The 19,545-nt window shown below is 39.4% G+C and overlaps 1 protein-coding gene across 1 annotated transcript; it reads left to right on the top strand.

The window, feature by feature from the left end:
- The first annotated feature begins 384 nt into the window (after window positions 1-384).
- Window positions 385-19,100, top strand: LOC124112571. The gene is made up of 6 exons (XM_046472732.2): window positions 385-516; window positions 8,268-8,414; window positions 10,224-10,279; window positions 15,720-15,799; window positions 16,668-16,756; window positions 18,457-19,100. The coding sequence occupies exons 1-6, from the start codon at window positions 393-395 to the stop codon at window positions 18,498-18,500; spliced, it is 540 nt and encodes a 179-aa protein (XP_046328688.1). The 5' UTR covers window positions 385-392; the 3' UTR covers window positions 18,501-19,100.
- The last annotated feature ends 445 nt before the right edge of the window (window positions 19,101-19,545 follow it).

Raw genomic sequence — 19,545 nt, forward strand, 5'->3', positions numbered from 1 at the left:
GATATTTGTTGATCAAAATATGAACACTCGACATGTCAGGATGCTGTATTTCCGCCTACTGGTTGTTTGATGGCGCAATTTGCAACGTGTACACAAACTGGGTCAAATTCATGTTTTCGGTGATGCTAACTTCAATTAGTTGCCCAGCAGTAAAAAGAACATAAGTTATAAAACACGCGTATCTGTGATGCATATGATTCTCGTTGTTACTAGATACGATTGCCAAAGTATTTACATCAACTCAAAAATCACAGGTTAGACATATTTTCACACTCTTAGCGAATACAGTAGATCCAAATATAGCTACACGCTGGAGGCAAAATAAAAGACGGAAGAGCCAAGGTAGGGAAAGGTCATGATATAAACATTATTACCCACAGTGCAATTTTAACATGGCAGCGCCCACAGCACTTCAAATGAGAGGATGTTTGAGGTGCTTCACTGACATTATTATGTTATATTTCCTTGCAAACATCGTGGCTTATGTAGCATGTCATTTCGCGGATGGAGTTGAAGGTAATATATCGATTATGCAGTCTTGTCAGTTCTTAAAATAGAATAATTAGATTGTTGTGGTGCATGTACACACAAATTAGACGACATCATTCATATAATTCAGCTAGTGGTGTCTGTTGGTTTATTTTCATCCATTCAAAAACTAAAACCACGACGCTTTTCAGTTATTCATTCACTGTCATCGCCTAGCGTGACAGCCTATCTTGATGACAAACTTTGACAGATTTCTGTCGTGTTTTGATATTCTCATATCTCATATCTCATGCGCCCCATGGGAATTCGGTTTACATTAGCGATAGACGGATTCAGATCTGTTTTAAACAGAATACGTAGAACCGCAGATGAACATGCCTGTCTGCTGTTGGACAAATATTACACGTATATATTGTTCCACATAACTTCTCTTGATACACATTATAGCTAGACGAGCATGTGTTATGTATATATCAGTTTCTATAATATGGTCATGATATTGCAAAGTCTCAATAAAGTGTGGAAAGACACACTGTAACGCACTGGCTAGTCTGTCTTACAGACCCTGATACAAATATATCAACTACAGCCCATGCAAGTCTATAATGTTTGGCAAGTCTAGATTACTGCAGTATCTGAAAATGAAGAGAATCACTGGGCTCCCTTTTTATTATATTTTTATTAAGATAACTGAACAACTGTTTTTTTCTGTACGATATGTTCATTTCAGACAACTATATGTTAGTCTACGCACTGGCTGATAATGCATCACTGTAGAATGAAGGCCTCTATACTGTATCATGTACATGGAGTCTGAAGTCACACACTTGACTTGAGGGGAAAGGTTACCAGAACTGGGAATGGCAGCAGGCCATAGCTGCAGGATATGGGTTCGCGCTTGAACATTCTCTGGGAATAACCTAGGTTAGCTGTTCCGAGTGAAGTAATTTTGCAAGTTCCGATCCTTATCGAAGGACAAATAATGTGTACATTCCGAGCTGCCAATGGGATATTCTTTATATTACTCAAAAACTGTGGAATCCGCAGTTGACCTAATGTTAGAAGGACGTCACGTTAAATCGTTTGTGAAGTCATTGCGAGCACATGACGTCACGTTGCTATTATATGGACCTCTTCGCAAATAATTGAAGTTGTTTTGTTGTTTGACGCCGTACTCACTCAGCAATATTCCAGCTATATGACGGCGGTCTGTAAATAATCGAGTATGGACCAGACAACCCAGTGATTGATATCATGAGCATCTATCCAAGCATTTGGGATCGATGCTATTCATCAACCAAGTCAGCGAGCCTGACCACCCGATCCCGTTATATAGTCGCCTTTTACGACACGTATAGCCGCCTTTTACGGCTAGCATGGGTTGCTGAAGATCTATTCTACAAAGATTTGGAACGAACTAGATCTATAGCCAATCAACATTATACAAGTAAAAGCGACAAAAACATTTCCATAATCATAAGAAATCTGTAATAAAAGCAGAGTTCATTGAACGATTCCCGCTATTTTATAGAAACAAATTAATTGTCCCTGAAAATTCTGAAAAAAATATTTATGCGTCAGACCTCTGAAAAAAAGAAAAAGAAATTGCCTGTCACAAAAATTACATTGTTGCAATATGTATTTTTTAAAACTAATTATGTTCTTAGCTCAGAGCTTAAAAAAATAACTAATCTCGATTCAAAATCCAAGCCAGCACCCTTCCCCAAAAAGGGAAAAGAATATGAAATAGTCGGTCCCTTAAACACAAGTGCTCAGACACAGGTGAATGATTACAATCGTTCCATTGGTTTCATTGTTTGCGAATAGGCCCATAGCAACGCTACGCCATGACGATGTTATGTGATGTCGTTTCAACAGTAACTGAACGGGCCCTGTTCCACAAAGCGACCACAGCGCGAAGGTGATCGAACTATCATACTGTAACATAGGCTTACGACAGTCGTCGCGCTACGATCGCTTTGAAGAACGGTCCCCTGGTGTCTTCCCTTGAGATAAGAAAAACCCACATTTCTACATTTTCACAGAAAAAAGACTATGAGTAATATAACGAAATACAGTGTTGAATTAATGTTAAAATGTCCTCCCCAAGCCTCGATACTTACTTCACAGGGTAAAGATATCCACAAGTCGTGGATCGATGCTCATGATGTCAATCACTGGATTGTCTGGTCGAGACTCGATTATTTACAGACCGCCGTCATATAGCTGGAATATTGCTGAGTGCGGCGTTAAACAACAAACAAACAAACCTGCGAAGATACCGGTTAGAATTGGTCTTCAGCAACCCTTGCTTATCGTAAGAGGCGACTAACGGGAACGGGTGGTCAGGCTCGGTGACTCGGTTGATGTATATCATCGTATCCCATCTGAATAAGCATGTGTGTTGATCCTTTTCGAACTGATGGACTTTTTTGGTTGAATTCCGTACCGCTAGTTCTTAGTTAATATCAGTCGTTGTTTGCTCGAGTATATGTAAAATGTGTACTAACAACCACTTCTTCTATGTATGGGGGCGGTCGGGTAGCCTAGTGGTTAAAGCGTTGGCTCGTCACGCCAAAGACCCGGGTTCGATTCCCGACATGGGTACAATGTGTGAAGCCCATTTCTGGTGTTCCCCGCCGTGATATTGCTGGAATATTGCTAAAAGCGGCGTAAAACCATACTCACTCACTCTTCTATGTATGAAACATAAATGTGTCGACTATTAAAAATTATATTCACGCGCAGCGGAATGACGAAACATGTCGAATACTTCGGTTTCATGAAATGAATCAAACGTAAGGGCCGAAAACAGTAACACGTTTATATGTCGTGAGTACAATCGGATGGACCAAAGTTCGTTCGCCCTCTCTGGCCGTCGTCAAGAATGGCCTATGGTTATCTCAAGATTGCGGAGATAATTGCATATTCACATAACACGTAAGCGTAATTATGAGAATGTATTCATTAATGGATATGCTTAACAGCATGCCCACGGGTATCTCAGGGTATTGCTAGGTGAGATAGTTCAGTTCACCGTGTGAACCGTGTATCGAAAAAACATATTGCCCCGACATTTTCGGAAAAACATAATTATGTTTCAGACTGTTGAACAAAAAAGAAATTGCCTGTCACAAAAATAACATTGTTGCAAGGTATTTTTCTCGAAACAAATTCAGTATCAAACTTTTGAGTATCGGGTGGCCACGGTGTGTGACCAGGCTGTCGCGAGGGTGTCATTGCGTCACCAGGGTGCGGATCGTTGCTCGTCCTGTCAACCACTGGTTTACCTGACCCTAACTCGATTACTCACAAACAGATCTTTTTCTATAGCGGAAGGTAGATACTGCCACGCGAACCACCCACTATATTGTGTTCAAATATTTGGATTTTTGGGGGGTTTGTTGTTTTACGCGCACTCAGCAATATTCCAGCTATATGAGGGCGGTCTGTAAATAATCGAGTCTGCTATCCCTGACACGGTTCATTGGTAGTGGTATTTTAGGTATTCGCTCATTGATGCTAAACCTGGCATCAAATCACTCGTGGACAGCTTTACGCTCTAAATATAGCGACACATCATGAGTGTATCGCGTCATTTCAGCCCTGTAAAGCAAGCGTTAATCTTATCAGTTTATGGCAACACAGTAATACATAAAGTGTATTAACATTCCTTTTTACTAGTTTATAACTGCTACAAATAAAACTTCTTATCACATGTAGGGGCACGGGTGGCCCAGTCGTCTAAGGCGCCGCGATTCGCTGTGTAGAGTTGCGTTCCTTGGGCACGCCAGAAACCTATGATTGTGGGTTCGAATCCCTATTCGCCCCAATTACGTTTCTAGGTTTGTCAGCACCATACCCGTGCTCTTGGGTTTCATCGAAGTGGTAAACGTCTGAGACCTGCATCACTTCGGGCTTTTCTCCCACATTAAGCTGAAACGCCGCGATGTAACTGGAATAATGTTAAAAGCGGCGTTAAACCCAACTCACTCACTCACTCACTCACTCTTATCACAACTAAGACGTGCGTGTTGTTATTATTTAACCTGTCCCTGCAAGGCCAATCAAAACCGTTTCAAGACCAGTCCATAGATATGAACACGATACTGTATAGACCTGACACCAGGCTTGAAGCCATGTTAGTATACGCCCGTATAGCCCTATACACTTCAATGATATTTGTTTCTTAATTTGCGTCAGTAATATTCCACCTGTTTCATGTGGGCTTCAGTTAATCGAGTCCGGGCTAGAAGAAACAGTTGTTGACCTCACGAACACATCTCCACGAAAAATTATCCACATATTATAATGCGATATTTGAATTGAACAAGCAAAGTAAGACGACGTCGGTATTCACATATACAGTAAACTACGCTTATAACGAACACGCTTATAACGAACTGACCGATATAACGAACTTACTTGTTAACCCCGGCCAAGTGTTGCATTATGCTGTATATATGCTTATAACGAACTACGGTTATTGCGAACTAAAACGGGTCCCTTTGAGTTCGCTATAACTGTAGTTTACTGTACTTGGTTTCCTTTAGGCAGGGTTAATGTTAAAACTGTAATAAAACGTTCACATTTCGGACTTCATGGATAACATACAGTACGATAGCGGTGTTCAGTTCGGCTGGTCCAGCCGGCTTCAAAAAGGTACTTGCACGCGGAAACAGGGCCCCAGTATACGTGCCGCTCTTCCGCCAAGAGACGTGAAATGATTTCATTCGTGCTGAGCACAAGTGCACACACCACACCAAGCGGTCAAAACTTGGGTCCAAACTTTCAATTTTTGTCAAAGCAAAGCATATATACGACTCAAAAGAAGGAAAGCCGTTTCTTTGATGTTACTATAGTTATTCTGTCATGACAGATTACATTAAATAAAGTAATAAGACGGATTACCTTTAGTATATGTGATATGGAAGAATCGGGTATTCTTTAACTTCTTTTGAGAAGTTATTTACATATCATATACTGTTGAGGTGAATATATCGAGGTGTGTTGACGTCTATTCGCTCTTCTAACAGCATATGGTTTAGTGCAGTACCTGCTGCATGGAGACTGACGCTCAGATCTGAAAATATATATTTTTGATAGTAGACACAAGCAATTACATATACATATACGCCAGTTGAAAGAACACCTTCAATGTCGCGCCACGGTGACGGTCGTCCATCAAACAAACAATCCGTCGTAATCTTTTCCATTTCCTAACTCTCTGATGTAACCCTTGAAGATCCGGGGTAGAATAGGTCTTCAGCAACCCATGCTTGCCGTAAAAGGCGACTATGCTTGTCGTAAGAGGCGACTAACGGGATCGGGTGGTCAGGCACGTTGACTTGGTTGATGTATGTCATCGATCCCAATTGCGTGGATCGATGCTCATGATATCAATCACTGGATTGTCTGGTCCAGACTCGATTATTTACAGACCACCGTCATATAGCTAGGATATTGCTGAGTGCGGCGTAACTACAAACAAACAAACATTACCTCATCTAACATGCCTGGATAAAAACATATGTTGTTTTTCTTTTCTTAATGGGATTAGTAATTTGGGTAATGCGTACTCCTTGACAACAATTATCAATTTAAACATTATCGGTCATGAGCTGGACAAACGCTGAATTAATTAAATCCCGACAACTTAAATTACAGATGCAAACTCGAGCACGCACACTGTATCAGGACGGCGATGCACTGACAGGCACGAAACTGTTGTTAACCTATTTCAACAAAGAGTTGTCACCTTTCCTGTTGGGAATGACGCAGCTCGAATATTGCCGACAGTTACCGGTCATGTCCGAATGGCTCGAACGAGTTGTTCACTCGGAACTTACAAGGTCCAAAGAGTTGCCCCCCTTACATCACCACCGTCCCGCTGACAGCCGTGTGGCATATGTTTGAATATAGCCACAGCAGAAACTGCTGTATTCTCGTACTCGTCATGTAAACTTATCAAGTTTGTGTTGCATTGTCATATATATATGTATATGTATTGTCACTCTGACTTGTTCACACATATGATATATATATGCACATCTGGTATGCTCTTACCTACTTAATGTTGGACATTTAACGTGCGCTTTCTGCCATTATGCGTATTTCGCACACGGGCCGGCCAGGCCATTTAGTAAGATGGCCGAAAAGGGTATTTCCGAAACGAGGGCAACCAGGAGAGGCTTTTAGGGTTGCTTAATTACTTTCGGTGGAAATTTGGAATTTTGAAATATGCCACACCAAAAGGTGGGGGTACTGGGGGAGTTAGTGAGGTTGTGTCGTTTTGTGTTTTTATAGATTTAGGGGTTTTGTTTTATTTGTAGATTGTTGTTTATTTTAGATGCGGCCGAGTAGACCTGTTTTGATTAGGTATGTGCCTAGTGCCTTATAGGTTTGTAAGTTATTTAAGAGTATTAGAGTTTGTAGTGTCATCTGATTATTGTGGTTTATTGTAGTCTTGAGGGGTTTTATGTTGTTGGTAGTGTGTGCAATGTAGTAATACGTGTTCTGGGGTTTCTGTTTGGTTACAATGTGGGCAATGATGGCTTTAATATGGTGTAGGTATGAGTTCAATGTAGTGTGGCCTGTTTGCAGTTTGGTTATTGCCCTATCAATTTGTTTGGTTTTATGACTGAGTTTGTGTTTTTTGAGTGGCTTTATCTAGTCTCTATGTTTAAAGTGTTATTTTAGCCGACAGGTCGGCCTATTCCGTTATGGCGTGGTATTGTTCTGCTATGTGATGTATAGCTGTTGTGTCTCAACATATGTTATAGGGTTTTATTTTACGTATTGGGACCCTCTGTTTATTACCTTTGTGATTTTAACTTTATATTTGTACTGTTGCGAAATAGAATCAGCTGTGGGAGATACAGAGTCTTTAGGCTGTGGTGTGTAAATATTATCATCGTGTACGTAGTGCATCGCCACCATAGCGTACCGTATATCCCATTTATATGTATAAAATATCGTAAAATACCAACTCCTCAATCACCGATGGATGATTATGCAGTCAGCCCAAGTTGATCGGAGTTTCTTTTTTAAATTAGGGGCATCACGCTTGTCCCCCAGACATTACTGTAGGGAGTTATTTACATTCAGAGAATGTCCAGAATAAGTGCCACGTCATGTCTATAGTCTCCAAACCCGCACTTCGCCAAATCCTTGTTTGTATACTAATGCCTCAGACGATACTATTGCATTTTTCTTATTGTGTAATGTACATAATATTTTATCAGTAAGATCCGGGTATGTCGTTGTGCTCAAACGTGTGTGTCTGCTTTGGTTTTTGTATTTGTATATGTATGAATGCATTCATCCGGGAATATACCTATGCACAAACGTGTTTGTCTTTGTGGTTTTCATTGGTACATATCGTTAATTCGTTAAACACAAACGTGTATGTGTGTTTGCTTTTTGGATATATGTATGGATGGATGCATGGATGCATGGATGGATGGATGGATGCATGTATGTACTTAAGAAGCTCATAAGTACCGAGAGTGAATAAAGGCATGGCTGTCTGAAAGGATACCAAGCCCGAACAAACGAGAGTGTCACCAACCCGTCAACAATAATTTATGTTAGGTACAACTTTCCCTTATAAATGGATTCCCTTATAAATCACTGGATTGTCTGGTCCAGACTCGATTATTTACACAGACCGCCGTCATATAGCTGGAATATTGCTGAGTGTGGCGTTAAACAACAAACAAACGAAACAAAGAAAACGTACCGCTGATGTATAATGCTGACTGTGCTTTTCTGTTCAGGGTATTTACTGTGTCGGCGATGTGGGAACGAGATAGCCAAGGCTGCTGACCTCCTGGCCATGCCCAGTGACCTGGCTCACAGACAAAGGAATGATACTATTTCAGGGCAGACTGGAGTTCTCATACAGCTGTTTAAAAACCCACAGGGTAGGTTCTGCTTATCAGGTTGGCTTACCACAACTAAATACACGATTGTATGTGTGTGTACTTTACATGTTTCTGCGGATCCAATTGGCTTACCACAACTAAATACACGATTGTATGTGTGTGTACTTTACATGTTTCTGCGGATCCAATTGGCTTACCACAACTAAATACACGATTGTATGTGTGTGTACTTTACATGTTTCTGCGGATCCAATTGGCTTACCACAGCTAAATACACGATTGTATGTGTGTGTACTTTACATGTTTCTGCGGATCCAATTGGCTTACCACAACTAAATACACGATTGTATGTGTGTGTACTTAACAAGTTTCTGCGGATCCAATTGGCTAACCACAACTAGATACACGATTGTATGTGTGTGTACTTTACATGTTTCTGCGGATCCAATTGGCTTACCACAACTAGATACACGATTGTATGTGTGTGTACTTTACATGTTTCTGCGGATCCAATTGGCTTACCACAACTAGATACACGATTGTATGTGTGTGTACTTTACATGTTTCTGCGGATCCAATTGGCTTACCACAGCTAAATACACGATTGTATGTGTACTTCCTAATTGCAAGGTTTGTTTGTTTATTTTGTTTGTTTGAGTGTTTTTTAAAAGCTGTACTCAGCTATATGACGGCGGTCTGTAAATAATCGAGTCTGGACCAGACAATCCAGTGATTGACATCGTGAGCATCGATCTACGCAATTGGGATACGATGACATGCATCAACCAAGTCAGCGAGCCTGACCACCCGATCCCTCAGTCGCCTCTCACCACAAGCATAGTCGCCTTTTACTGCAAGCATGTAATTTCAAGGTTTACAGATTGAGTGGGTGAATGTTGTTTAACGCTGCACACGCATCAATGTTCCATCTATATGACGGGAAGCAAATAAATCTGAACTGACAGGCCAGTGACTGAAGGCATGAACAACGGCCCATCGTGGCCAGACAAGGTCACGATGACACTGAACCTAACCGTCCAATCCCCTTTTCGCTTGAGAAGCATTAGATACAGGAGACGTATACTGACCCCAGGGTCCACGGGTCTCGAGTCATTAACACAGTTCCAGTAGCATTAACCTTTTCAACCCCTTGAACTGTAGAGCTGATATGACCTGAGGCATCGTTCCCTCAGCAACCAACCTCTTAGACTAATGCTTAGTCTCTTAAAATATGCAATTGTGATAGAAACAAACAACTACGTTCAAATTGAAAAGAGTCCGTGCGAGATCGGAGCTTCGTCTCTTAAAAGATACAGCTTTGTTAGAATCTGGCAACTACGTGTACATGTTAATTGAAAAAGGAGCCCTAATGGGATGGGAGTCCTGTGGAAAAGACTTACTTTATTTTGGGGCTGTGACATTACTGTTTGGGCGGTGTCGAAGGGAAAGTAATATGGTTTAGGGACTGTGAGACAGGCTATCAATCTCTGTACAGCAAAATAGTTGCAGGAGACTTCAGACTACATTCGCTTTGGATGACATTCCCGCTCCTCGAACTCCCCGCAACAGTAGAGAACCTGCTTCATCTTACCTTGTACAGTAAACTACGTTTATAACAAACACGCTTACAACGAACTGACGGATATAACAAACTTTCTTTTTTGTCCCTACAATTTGCTGTAGTTTACTGCATATGTGCTTATAACGAACTACGGTTGCAACGAACTAAAATTAGTGGTCCCTTTTGAGTTCGTTCTAACCGTAGTTAACTGTATCTGAATGTATAATTTGCTCTTGTTGCTATGTGGGTGAAATGTCACTCATTCTCACCTTGTATGTTATTTTCAGGCAACTTTTTTGAAGTAATAACCTCGACAGCTGCTGAACTACAAACATATGACAAGGTACGTGTGTCCTGCCCGCACTTACAGCCACGTCGGTCGATGGGGTCGCCAGGGCGTATGTGATCACTCGTCCCGCGAACAGCATGGGTTCCATACTGGTGTAGTTTGTGAAGATAATTCCATGTCTCTCATGACAAGTTAGTTAAATAAGTTACAGTTACATTCCTTCCTGTGAAGTTACTGAACGCAGGCATCTTTTTATTAAGAGTGTTTGGTGTTGCCCAATGGTAAGAGGCCGCCTCCGTGGCCTGGTGTATGGAGAGTCTGTCCGGAGCGCGAAATTTCGGTGGTTCGATCTACGACCGCGTCATACCAAAATACGTTCCATGATGGTACTTCTTGTTTTTCTGCGTTGGCATCAGGAGTAAAACAAGGACTGGTCTGTGAGGGGTATTCGAGATAAACTTCGGCATGGTACCTCAGTGTGCAAGCGCTATAAAACTAGCATTAGTCCGGACAAGTGCAAGCAGACTCTCCACCCCACCCCCTTACCCCACTCCACCCACACTCGTGCATGCACGCCGTTATTGACCTTTTTCACACTTCGCTACTTCCGGTTTGAAAGCGAGGCTTGGAGAGCAGAAGGTGAAGGCTCTATAGCACATGAAACACATGGAGATGTCAACAAGACACGCAATCGGGACAAACTGTGACAATTTAACCATCCCGGTACATTTATCGTAAGTATTGAACATTATTCTTATTCTTATCATTGACAAACTATTCTACTGTTATCTGGTCTCCTTACCGATATTAATTGGAGTCTGGCCGTTCTGTTGTGATTTCAATTTATAATATCCATGACCACCTGGTAACTCCCAGTGCAGTTTATGGTAGCTGAACAGACTTAATACAAATGCTACTGACATCTTGTAAAGAATAATTCATTGTTTACACACCATTAAGCCAAACTATTTATTGTGAGTTTAAATAACTTTGCGGGTTGTATTTGAAGTCAAAATATTAACCTTTTAATAACTAAATTGATATGTTGATATAATGTATCAAATTGTAACCTACTGAGAATTTACAATCGTAACAAATCAGAATTTTGCATCAGTTGCGTATTTGATTTAAATTGTAATGGACTCAAATGCATTCCAATAAAATATTAGACCTCTAGATCTACTTGTGCTGTTGTGATTGTGAACAGTTGTTATTTTGATTGTCAATGTTGACAGATTAAATAGCATGAGGTGTAATATTTCAACTGAATTATTACATAAAGGGTGTGTAAATATTTGAAGTAAAGTACAGTTTGATCTGCATTTTTGTAAACAATATTTTATACCAAATTGATATTTACTTTACTGTACCAAATTAATCATGTCATGAAATGAACAAAACCCCAACTAATTAATGGCCAGTTAATGTTCAATCTACATGTGATCTTTATATAATTTACAGAAACAGATAACTCTTAAACAGTTTGTATTCAAATATTTCAAATGCATAAATTGATATTGACATTACTATAGACTTAAAGTATAAACAGAATTATTTTTAATTCCCATGCGTATTGCAATCATAACTCATTTATTCCTTATGTTTAATTGTGAAACCCATCTGGTTTTATGTCCACAAACATGTTTTGAAACTTTTAAAACAAAATGATTTCTTTTGTGCAAGCAATTGCCATATATTATTGATTATTAATCATATCAATTTATATGTAAGAATATAGTTGTGCTTACTGTGTCATTTTGCAATAATCATATTGTTATGATGTAATATTTTACTATTGTTAACAATCTTTAGAACTTTAGTTTATTTCAGTCAAGTCAAGTGGTGTGATTATTTTGATAATTTTTATAATTCAATCAAAACGAGAAATATATAAAAATATAAATACACAGAAGAAATTTGTTTTCCTTGTCAAATAACGATGATAGCATGAATTTATCTCATCTTGTGATCTGACAAAGTTAATATTTTCAAGTCAAGATATCAACTTAGTAAACCACAAGAAGAGATAAACATTTCATTTGATAAAATAAATTCAAGTCTTATATTTTCTTTGTGATCTTCATGACATTACTCAGAAAACCATAGTGTCAATGAGGCAGACTGACTGTAGGTGTGACAAAACGTGATATTTCACCTGATTTTAATAAAAAATCTTATTTATTTCACTCTAGCGAAAGCATGTTTTCAGCATGGTCAGACGAAATAAAGTATTTCATGATTAAATACATACCGGTAATACAAATATCAAAACGTGTTTCATTAAAACAAGAGTGAATTTCTGTGTGACATTGATATAAAGACCTGTAGTACACTGTCATTAAATTGATGCATCTGTTGAGTTACTGTTTACACAGAATATATACTCGGACCCCATGGTACCGCGGCATTCATCGTATCGCGGCATTTGTGATTTCCGGTAGTTCACGCGGGACACGCCTCTTAGTAGCTGTCTATTAATGCTAATCAGTAACCAGGAAGTGCTCACTTCGTAAACAATTTCAATTTCCTCGGAATGTGAAATTTTGCTGTAAGTAAGGAGTTATTAATCCGTTGATACATATTTCTGGCATCTGTTGTAATATTGCCTTACCCCCATCTATCAATGGCCAACGATATAACCCGCAGTTCCCCAAGTAAACTTTCTCTATCGACCTGAACTAGATAATCTGCATATTCATGACGACTAATGAGGTAACGGAAGTTACGTAGTCCGCACATTTTATCCCGCTCTGTGCCCAGAATCTATTGGGAGATCATAAGGGCCATAATGCCAAACTTAGAAATACGTTCTTCACTAGTAACCAAAAGATAAATACATACTTTGGGCATACTAGGAGTGCTTTATATATATTTATTGTTGACTTTTAACATTTTTCCATTTTGTGACAAATTATTGTCATTCAATTTTTTTTAAACAATCTTAAAATATCATTTCTGATATTTTGATGTTGACTTATAAAAATATTTTTCTCTTACTTTTCGGTAAATATGCATTGAATACCTATTGCTGATAACACATTTAGAATTTTACTTGTGCTGTCTTTGCACTTGTCTGGACAAATCACTGATGTCTGGCATGATCATACCAAGTGGTTGGTAGAATTATGTCCTCTTTTTGTCCAATTCGGACCTCCATACACAACTTTTCTCTGTACCGCGATACGATGGAGTTCTCTCCCTTGTCAAACAGAGCGCGAGGCCCGGCTTTTACTCGGAGCTACTGATGTAAATAATGAACTTTTATAAGTAAAATATGCATTGTTTGATAACATGAATGATATCTGATACAGAGAACACGAATAAACATAAAGATTAGTGAGTGCATTTTGTTCCGTTTAGCGTACATGGCAAGTACCGCGATACCCCGAGGTTGCAGGCTACTGTTTGAGTTTTAGACATATCAGATGAATTGATGCCTTCAAGATTGTAGCATGTAATGTTACACACTGTGATTAATTTTCCTTAAATTTCTCTATTTCAGAAGAATGTTGTTTTCTAAATAAGCAATATTTTGAGAGAAGGTGAATATGCATTGTTTATAAAAAATTTTATTGAAGTAGAAATATTATTACAATGTTATTAAATTATTAATTTCAGGCCAGCGAGTCAACACAATGAAGTACTAGTATCCGGTGATGGATGTCTGGAGGAGCTTTCTGCTGACAGTAACACACTGGTTACAATGTGCGTCCTGTCAAAGGACGAGGAATTGAAAAGCCATATTCATTCTATCAACAAATGTGCTTCCTGTCACATTTCACTTAAATAGGACAAGGAAGAGAAAAGCCTTATTCACTCACAAAACAACATGGCCAATATTTATCAGACACTAAAGAAGCACATTGTACCATTTGTTTACAAGCAAGAAATTTTTTTTCTCCTGGAATTACTTAGGTGCTTTAGACTGACAAAGACACCCGGTCCATGTTAAGTTTTGAAAACTTATATTGTGAGAAATAAAGACTTTAAAATTTCGGTTTGTTTTTCTTTGTATATTATGAGAAATCCAGATTGTTCCACATAACATAACCTAACATAATTTGTACATATACATCAACATATATTTCATCTTGGCTTGATTACCAATTGAAGTTGATTCCTTTTTATCTTTTGTTATTTTATCTGTACTCATATCTGATCTAGACATTTTCAAACTATTCAGGATAAATGTATTAGTAGCTTCCTTTTGATATACAATTACCTATCATCATACAGGATTAGGTGAGGGTGTTCAAGAAGTTGGTGGTTGTATCAATTCTTATATTTCTTCAATTTCATGCATTATTTATATTTATCAATTTTTAGTTTCCTTTCAACTTATTTTAAACAGTGAACACATTATTACTTTTGTCGTGCACGGTGCAATCTCAATCGGCAATAATCAGTTAAGTAAGTGATGTTTGAAGAACAAGTAAAGTATCATCTGTCATTGTACACACTGAATAGAGTTATCGCCCCTTCTAAATATTTATTTTGACACACGAATTTTTTTGTGAACTAATTTCATTTACATCGTAATATGTTTAGATGAAAATCATAGCAGAAAAAGTGTCTTTTGTCAACTGGACTCATGGCAAAACGATAGTGCGTTGTGCAGCAAACACCACTATAAACATGATCGATGATCTCGAGTTCGCCAAGCCACGCATTGAGTACAACTGCAAAAGTATACTGACTTGTTTCGTGTTATGCGGTTCATTTACGAAACAAAACTTCTGTCATTTAATGAACTGTCACATTGTACCTATATGCCGACGAGGTTATGATAAAACAATCTGTTTCTGAAACACGTATCTCGAAATGCACCTTTCGATTCACTTCGGGTCCTGACAGCAAAATGCTAATTCCAGTGTATTACAGGCATATTTTAGTTGGACCTCATGATTAAATGTGAAATATCTTCTGAGCCCATGAGTGAAATGCACAACATGCGGTCTGTTCGCTATGAGCTGATGCGACTCACACTGCATGGAGCTGTGCCCTCCAAGCCTCGTTTTCGATCCAAGATGGCGAAAGTGTGAAAAAGGTCAATATAAGTGAAATAATCTTGAATGCATCTTACACCCCATTTCACCTCACCTAATGCTTAAAAGGACTTGCCAATCCCCTTCATGGAAAATACGTGTCAACCCTCCGTGATGTGTTTGCTATGAGTCGTGGACAGATACTCAAAATGGTCTCGGCAAAAAAGTTAAACTGAAACATAATGTAAAGTGATCAACTATCCTACCTGGACTAAGCATTGTATATCAGTGTGTGAAATTGAGATGTTATGTCGCTATGTCGTAACAATAACTTGTTTCGGGAGACGTTGCATTAGTTTGGTTTGTTTCTTGAATGACCTCATCAAAATACAATAAACTACAGTCACAATGAACTCAAAGAGACCACCCATTTTAAGTACGATATAACCGTAGTTCTGAATGCAGTTTAATCCTAGCCTCAGTTTAATTAAATACGTGTATGTTTTCAGGCCTACGTGGAGGACAGCTGGTTCCCCGGATACACGTGGACAATATCGCTATGTCCCCGGTGTGGCTACCACATAGGGTGGTACGTTTTGTTTGTTTGTTGTTTATCGCTGAGTCTGGACCAGACAAACCATTGATTGACATCATGTGCATCGATCTTCGCAAATGGACATGCAATCAACCAAGCCGCCGTGCCTGACCACCCGATCCATTTAACTGGGTTTTTTTATGACCAGCATACGTTAAGAGTTGTATGTTCTTACCCACAATCCTAATGGGTGGAGGATTGTTAATAAACATACAGGGTTACCTGCACGTGTACATACAGGGTTACCTACATACAGGGTTACCAGCACGTGTACATACAGGGTTACCTACATACAGGGTTACCTGCACGTGTACATACAGGGTTACCTGCACGTGTACATAGAGGGTTACCTGCACGTGTACATACAGGGTTACCTGAACGTGTACATACAGGGTTACCTGCACGTGTACATACAGGGTTACCTACATACAGGGTTACAAGCACGTGTACATACAGGGTTACCTGCACGTGTACATAGAGGGTTACCTGCACGTGTACATACAGGGTTACCTGCACGTGTACATACAGGGTTACCTACATACAGGGTTACCAGCACGTGTACATACAGGGTTACCAGCACGTGTACATACAGTCTCTAACGTCTTATTTTTTTTAATACATTTATTTTCAATATTAGGTATATTTTGTTCTTGCTATTGGTGTTTTTAATTTCCACTTTGGTCATCAGACCTATTTTCTATTTCATGTCTTTTATTTGGAAAAACGCTTTTTTCAAAGCTACATTTTAATGATATATATTTATCGTTCTTAAATGGTGATCGACATAACAATTTGCTTTTAGAAAACTTAACGTTTAAGTTCATCTTAACATGTAACGTTACCCTTTTTTTTTCTTGCACAGGACTTTTGATGTCTTCCCCAGATCCAGTGACGACAGCAAGCGGAAAACGTTTATTGGAATGATTTTGGATCATATTTTACACGAAAATGGTGAGGTCAATTTAAAAAAATGGGTTATTTGTAATGCAGTGACTGAAGCATCATGCAGTACGCATAGAGAAATCTTCGGTGTAGAACAAGGATCCGCTGATGCCAGGTTAGCCCTGATTATGATCGTTGACTTTTCAGCACCTTAATCGTGTTGCAGATGCCAGCAAAGACATGTATAACATGCACTATTGTGGCTGCTTCTCAAGACATCCGGGACATTAGTCGTCTAAGGCGCCGCGATTCGCTGTGCAGAGTTGCATCCCTTGGTCACGCCAGAAACCTTTGATTGTGGGTTCGAATCCCGGTTCGCCCCGATTATGTTTCTAGGTTTGTCAGCACCATACCCGTGCTCGTGGGTTTCACCGAAGTGGTAAACGTTTGAGACCTGTATCACTTCGGACTTTCCTCCATCATTAAACTACACGCCGTGATATAACTGGAATAATGTTAAAAACGGCGTTAAAAACCAACTCACTCACTTACTCAAGACATCCGTGATGTAACACCCATTCCCTCATTTTATGAGGAAGTTTTTATGACATCACAAGTTCATTTATCCGTTTATTAGTACTGCCGTGTCTGGAGGAAAGGTATGGTTATTTGTTCAGGGATTATAGCCCGTTTGCTGCAAAATCGTAACGATGAAATGCAATATAGATATATTGTCATGAAGTAGAGAAAATATTGTTCAACAAGCTATCATGTAATTGTTGGTGTTTCAATGCTTTTTGTTACAAGGGGGTCTGCGCAATAAACATAACAGCTGAAGGGCATCGCGTAACACAGGGGTAGTCTCAAAACTTCTATAATCCCTCGCTTTTATAATATGAGTGAGTGAGTGAGTTATAATTTTACATCGCATCGGCAATATTGCAGCCATATCGCGATTTTATAATATGAAGCTTTAATTCCCTCTCAACATATGTCCGTGCACCCCCTCCGACTTGCAATAACCATGAACGTGAAATACCAAGGTTTTCAAATCCCCTGTGAATTCCATTCATGTACCGTATTGTAATGATACACTGAGCTCGTTCTGTTTGTTTTATTATTTGTATTTGAAATTAGGTGAATAGCAATACCAAGAACATCAATAACATTGCTTTGAGAATATTTTTCATTGTATATTCCGTTTAAGAACTACTACAGAAAGATACGCTTCTGATTTAGACTTTTCATTTGAGATGAATTTATTACAGACAAAACTAGTGGGTTGGCCCAACAATTCACGTGCAAATGTGGGGCTGTTCAGTCTACAGTGTAGATCCCCTTGTAACAACAGGCATTAATACACCAACAATTACATGAGAGTTTTTTAAACAACTTTTTCTCTATACATGACAATATCTGAAATTATGGTGACGAGTTGGTATGGACAAATAAACAACGTTCATGCCATTTAAGACGAATTGGTTGCTTTTGAATTTATATCTGTTTTGCATTTCATCGGTACGATACATGTAAAAGACTATATGTGGGATTAAGAGTGAAGATGCCATTAAACGTTCTCTCCCTCCGACCTGCATCCTTGCAATGTACACATGGCCTCGACGGCGGGTCTTCACCATTGCAAACAACGAATATGTCCAAAATATCTGATGAATACCTCTGTTGGTTGTAAATACTCGCACGTCTATGATACATAAGTTATTCAGCTCAAGCATTAACTTATATATACATCAAATGATTATATTTTTCAGAGGCAGACTCCATCATTGCTGTTCCGAAAGCCTACACAAGTTGATCTGAGGGGACCAAGTCTATTACCATAGATATTCCCAGTACAATGTGCCCAGCTGAACATACCGTCCGTCAATTCGTTACACATATGTAAATCTTTATAAACGTAAACTTCGGTTGCGTGGACTTGCTCGATTAGTCAGTAGCAATATTTTGATTAGGCTTGTGTGCCCAAATATGAAGGGTGTGAAGTGTAACAAATGTTATGTTTGGGATAACACTTTCTCAGTAAGGTACAGATTCTCGTCCCGTCAGGGATTCGAACCCACACTGCCAGAGTGAGGCACCTAATCGCCAGCACACAAAGTCAGCGATCTACCCCGCTCAGCCACCGAGGCTTCCACAAAAATGAAAGACCGACAGCTGGTAGTCTAGATCACATACTTTGTGTACCCCTCTGACAAGTGTGTGCAGTGTTCGGATTGCGAGGTGTCCAAGTAAGGAATTTCGAGGTTTTTCTGTATGTATGACTTGTTGTAAGCTGTACAAGTGCCCAGGTAATTAACCTGAAACCTGATGCTATCTGATATGTTGAAATCCATTTGTTGTATATGTTTTGTAAATATGTTGATCAATACAATTCATTTATGTTTTTCTATGTAAATATATCTCCATAACGTCTTACACAGAGACGGTAGCCCAGAAGTTGAAGCGATCGCTCGTCACGCGAAAGACCCTGTTCGACTGCTAACATTAGTACTATATGTGAAGTCCATTCTAAGCGTTTCCCGCTTCAGTAGTGATGGAATTTGGCTAAAGCCGGCGCATCGCTTGGTAACGCTTACAACCTTACATATGTGAGTGTGGGTGAGTTGGGTTGAACGCCGCCTTTAACAGTATTCCAGTTATATCACGGCGTGTCAGCCTAATGTGGGAGGAAAGCCCGAAATTGATGCATTTATCACTTGGTGAAACCCACGAGCACGGATATGGTGCTGACAAACCTAGAAACATAATCGGGGAGAACCGGGATTCGAACCCACAATCTCCGGTTTCTGGCGTGCCCAAGGGACGCAACTCTGCACAGCGAATTGCGGTACCTTAGACGA

This window comes from Haliotis rufescens, unplaced genomic scaffold (genome assembly GCF_023055435.1).
Source record: "Haliotis rufescens isolate VD_foot unplaced genomic scaffold, xgHalRufe1.0.p SCAF_1, whole genome shotgun sequence".
Lineage (NCBI taxonomy): Eukaryota > Metazoa > Mollusca > Gastropoda > Lepetellida > Haliotidae > Haliotis > Haliotis rufescens.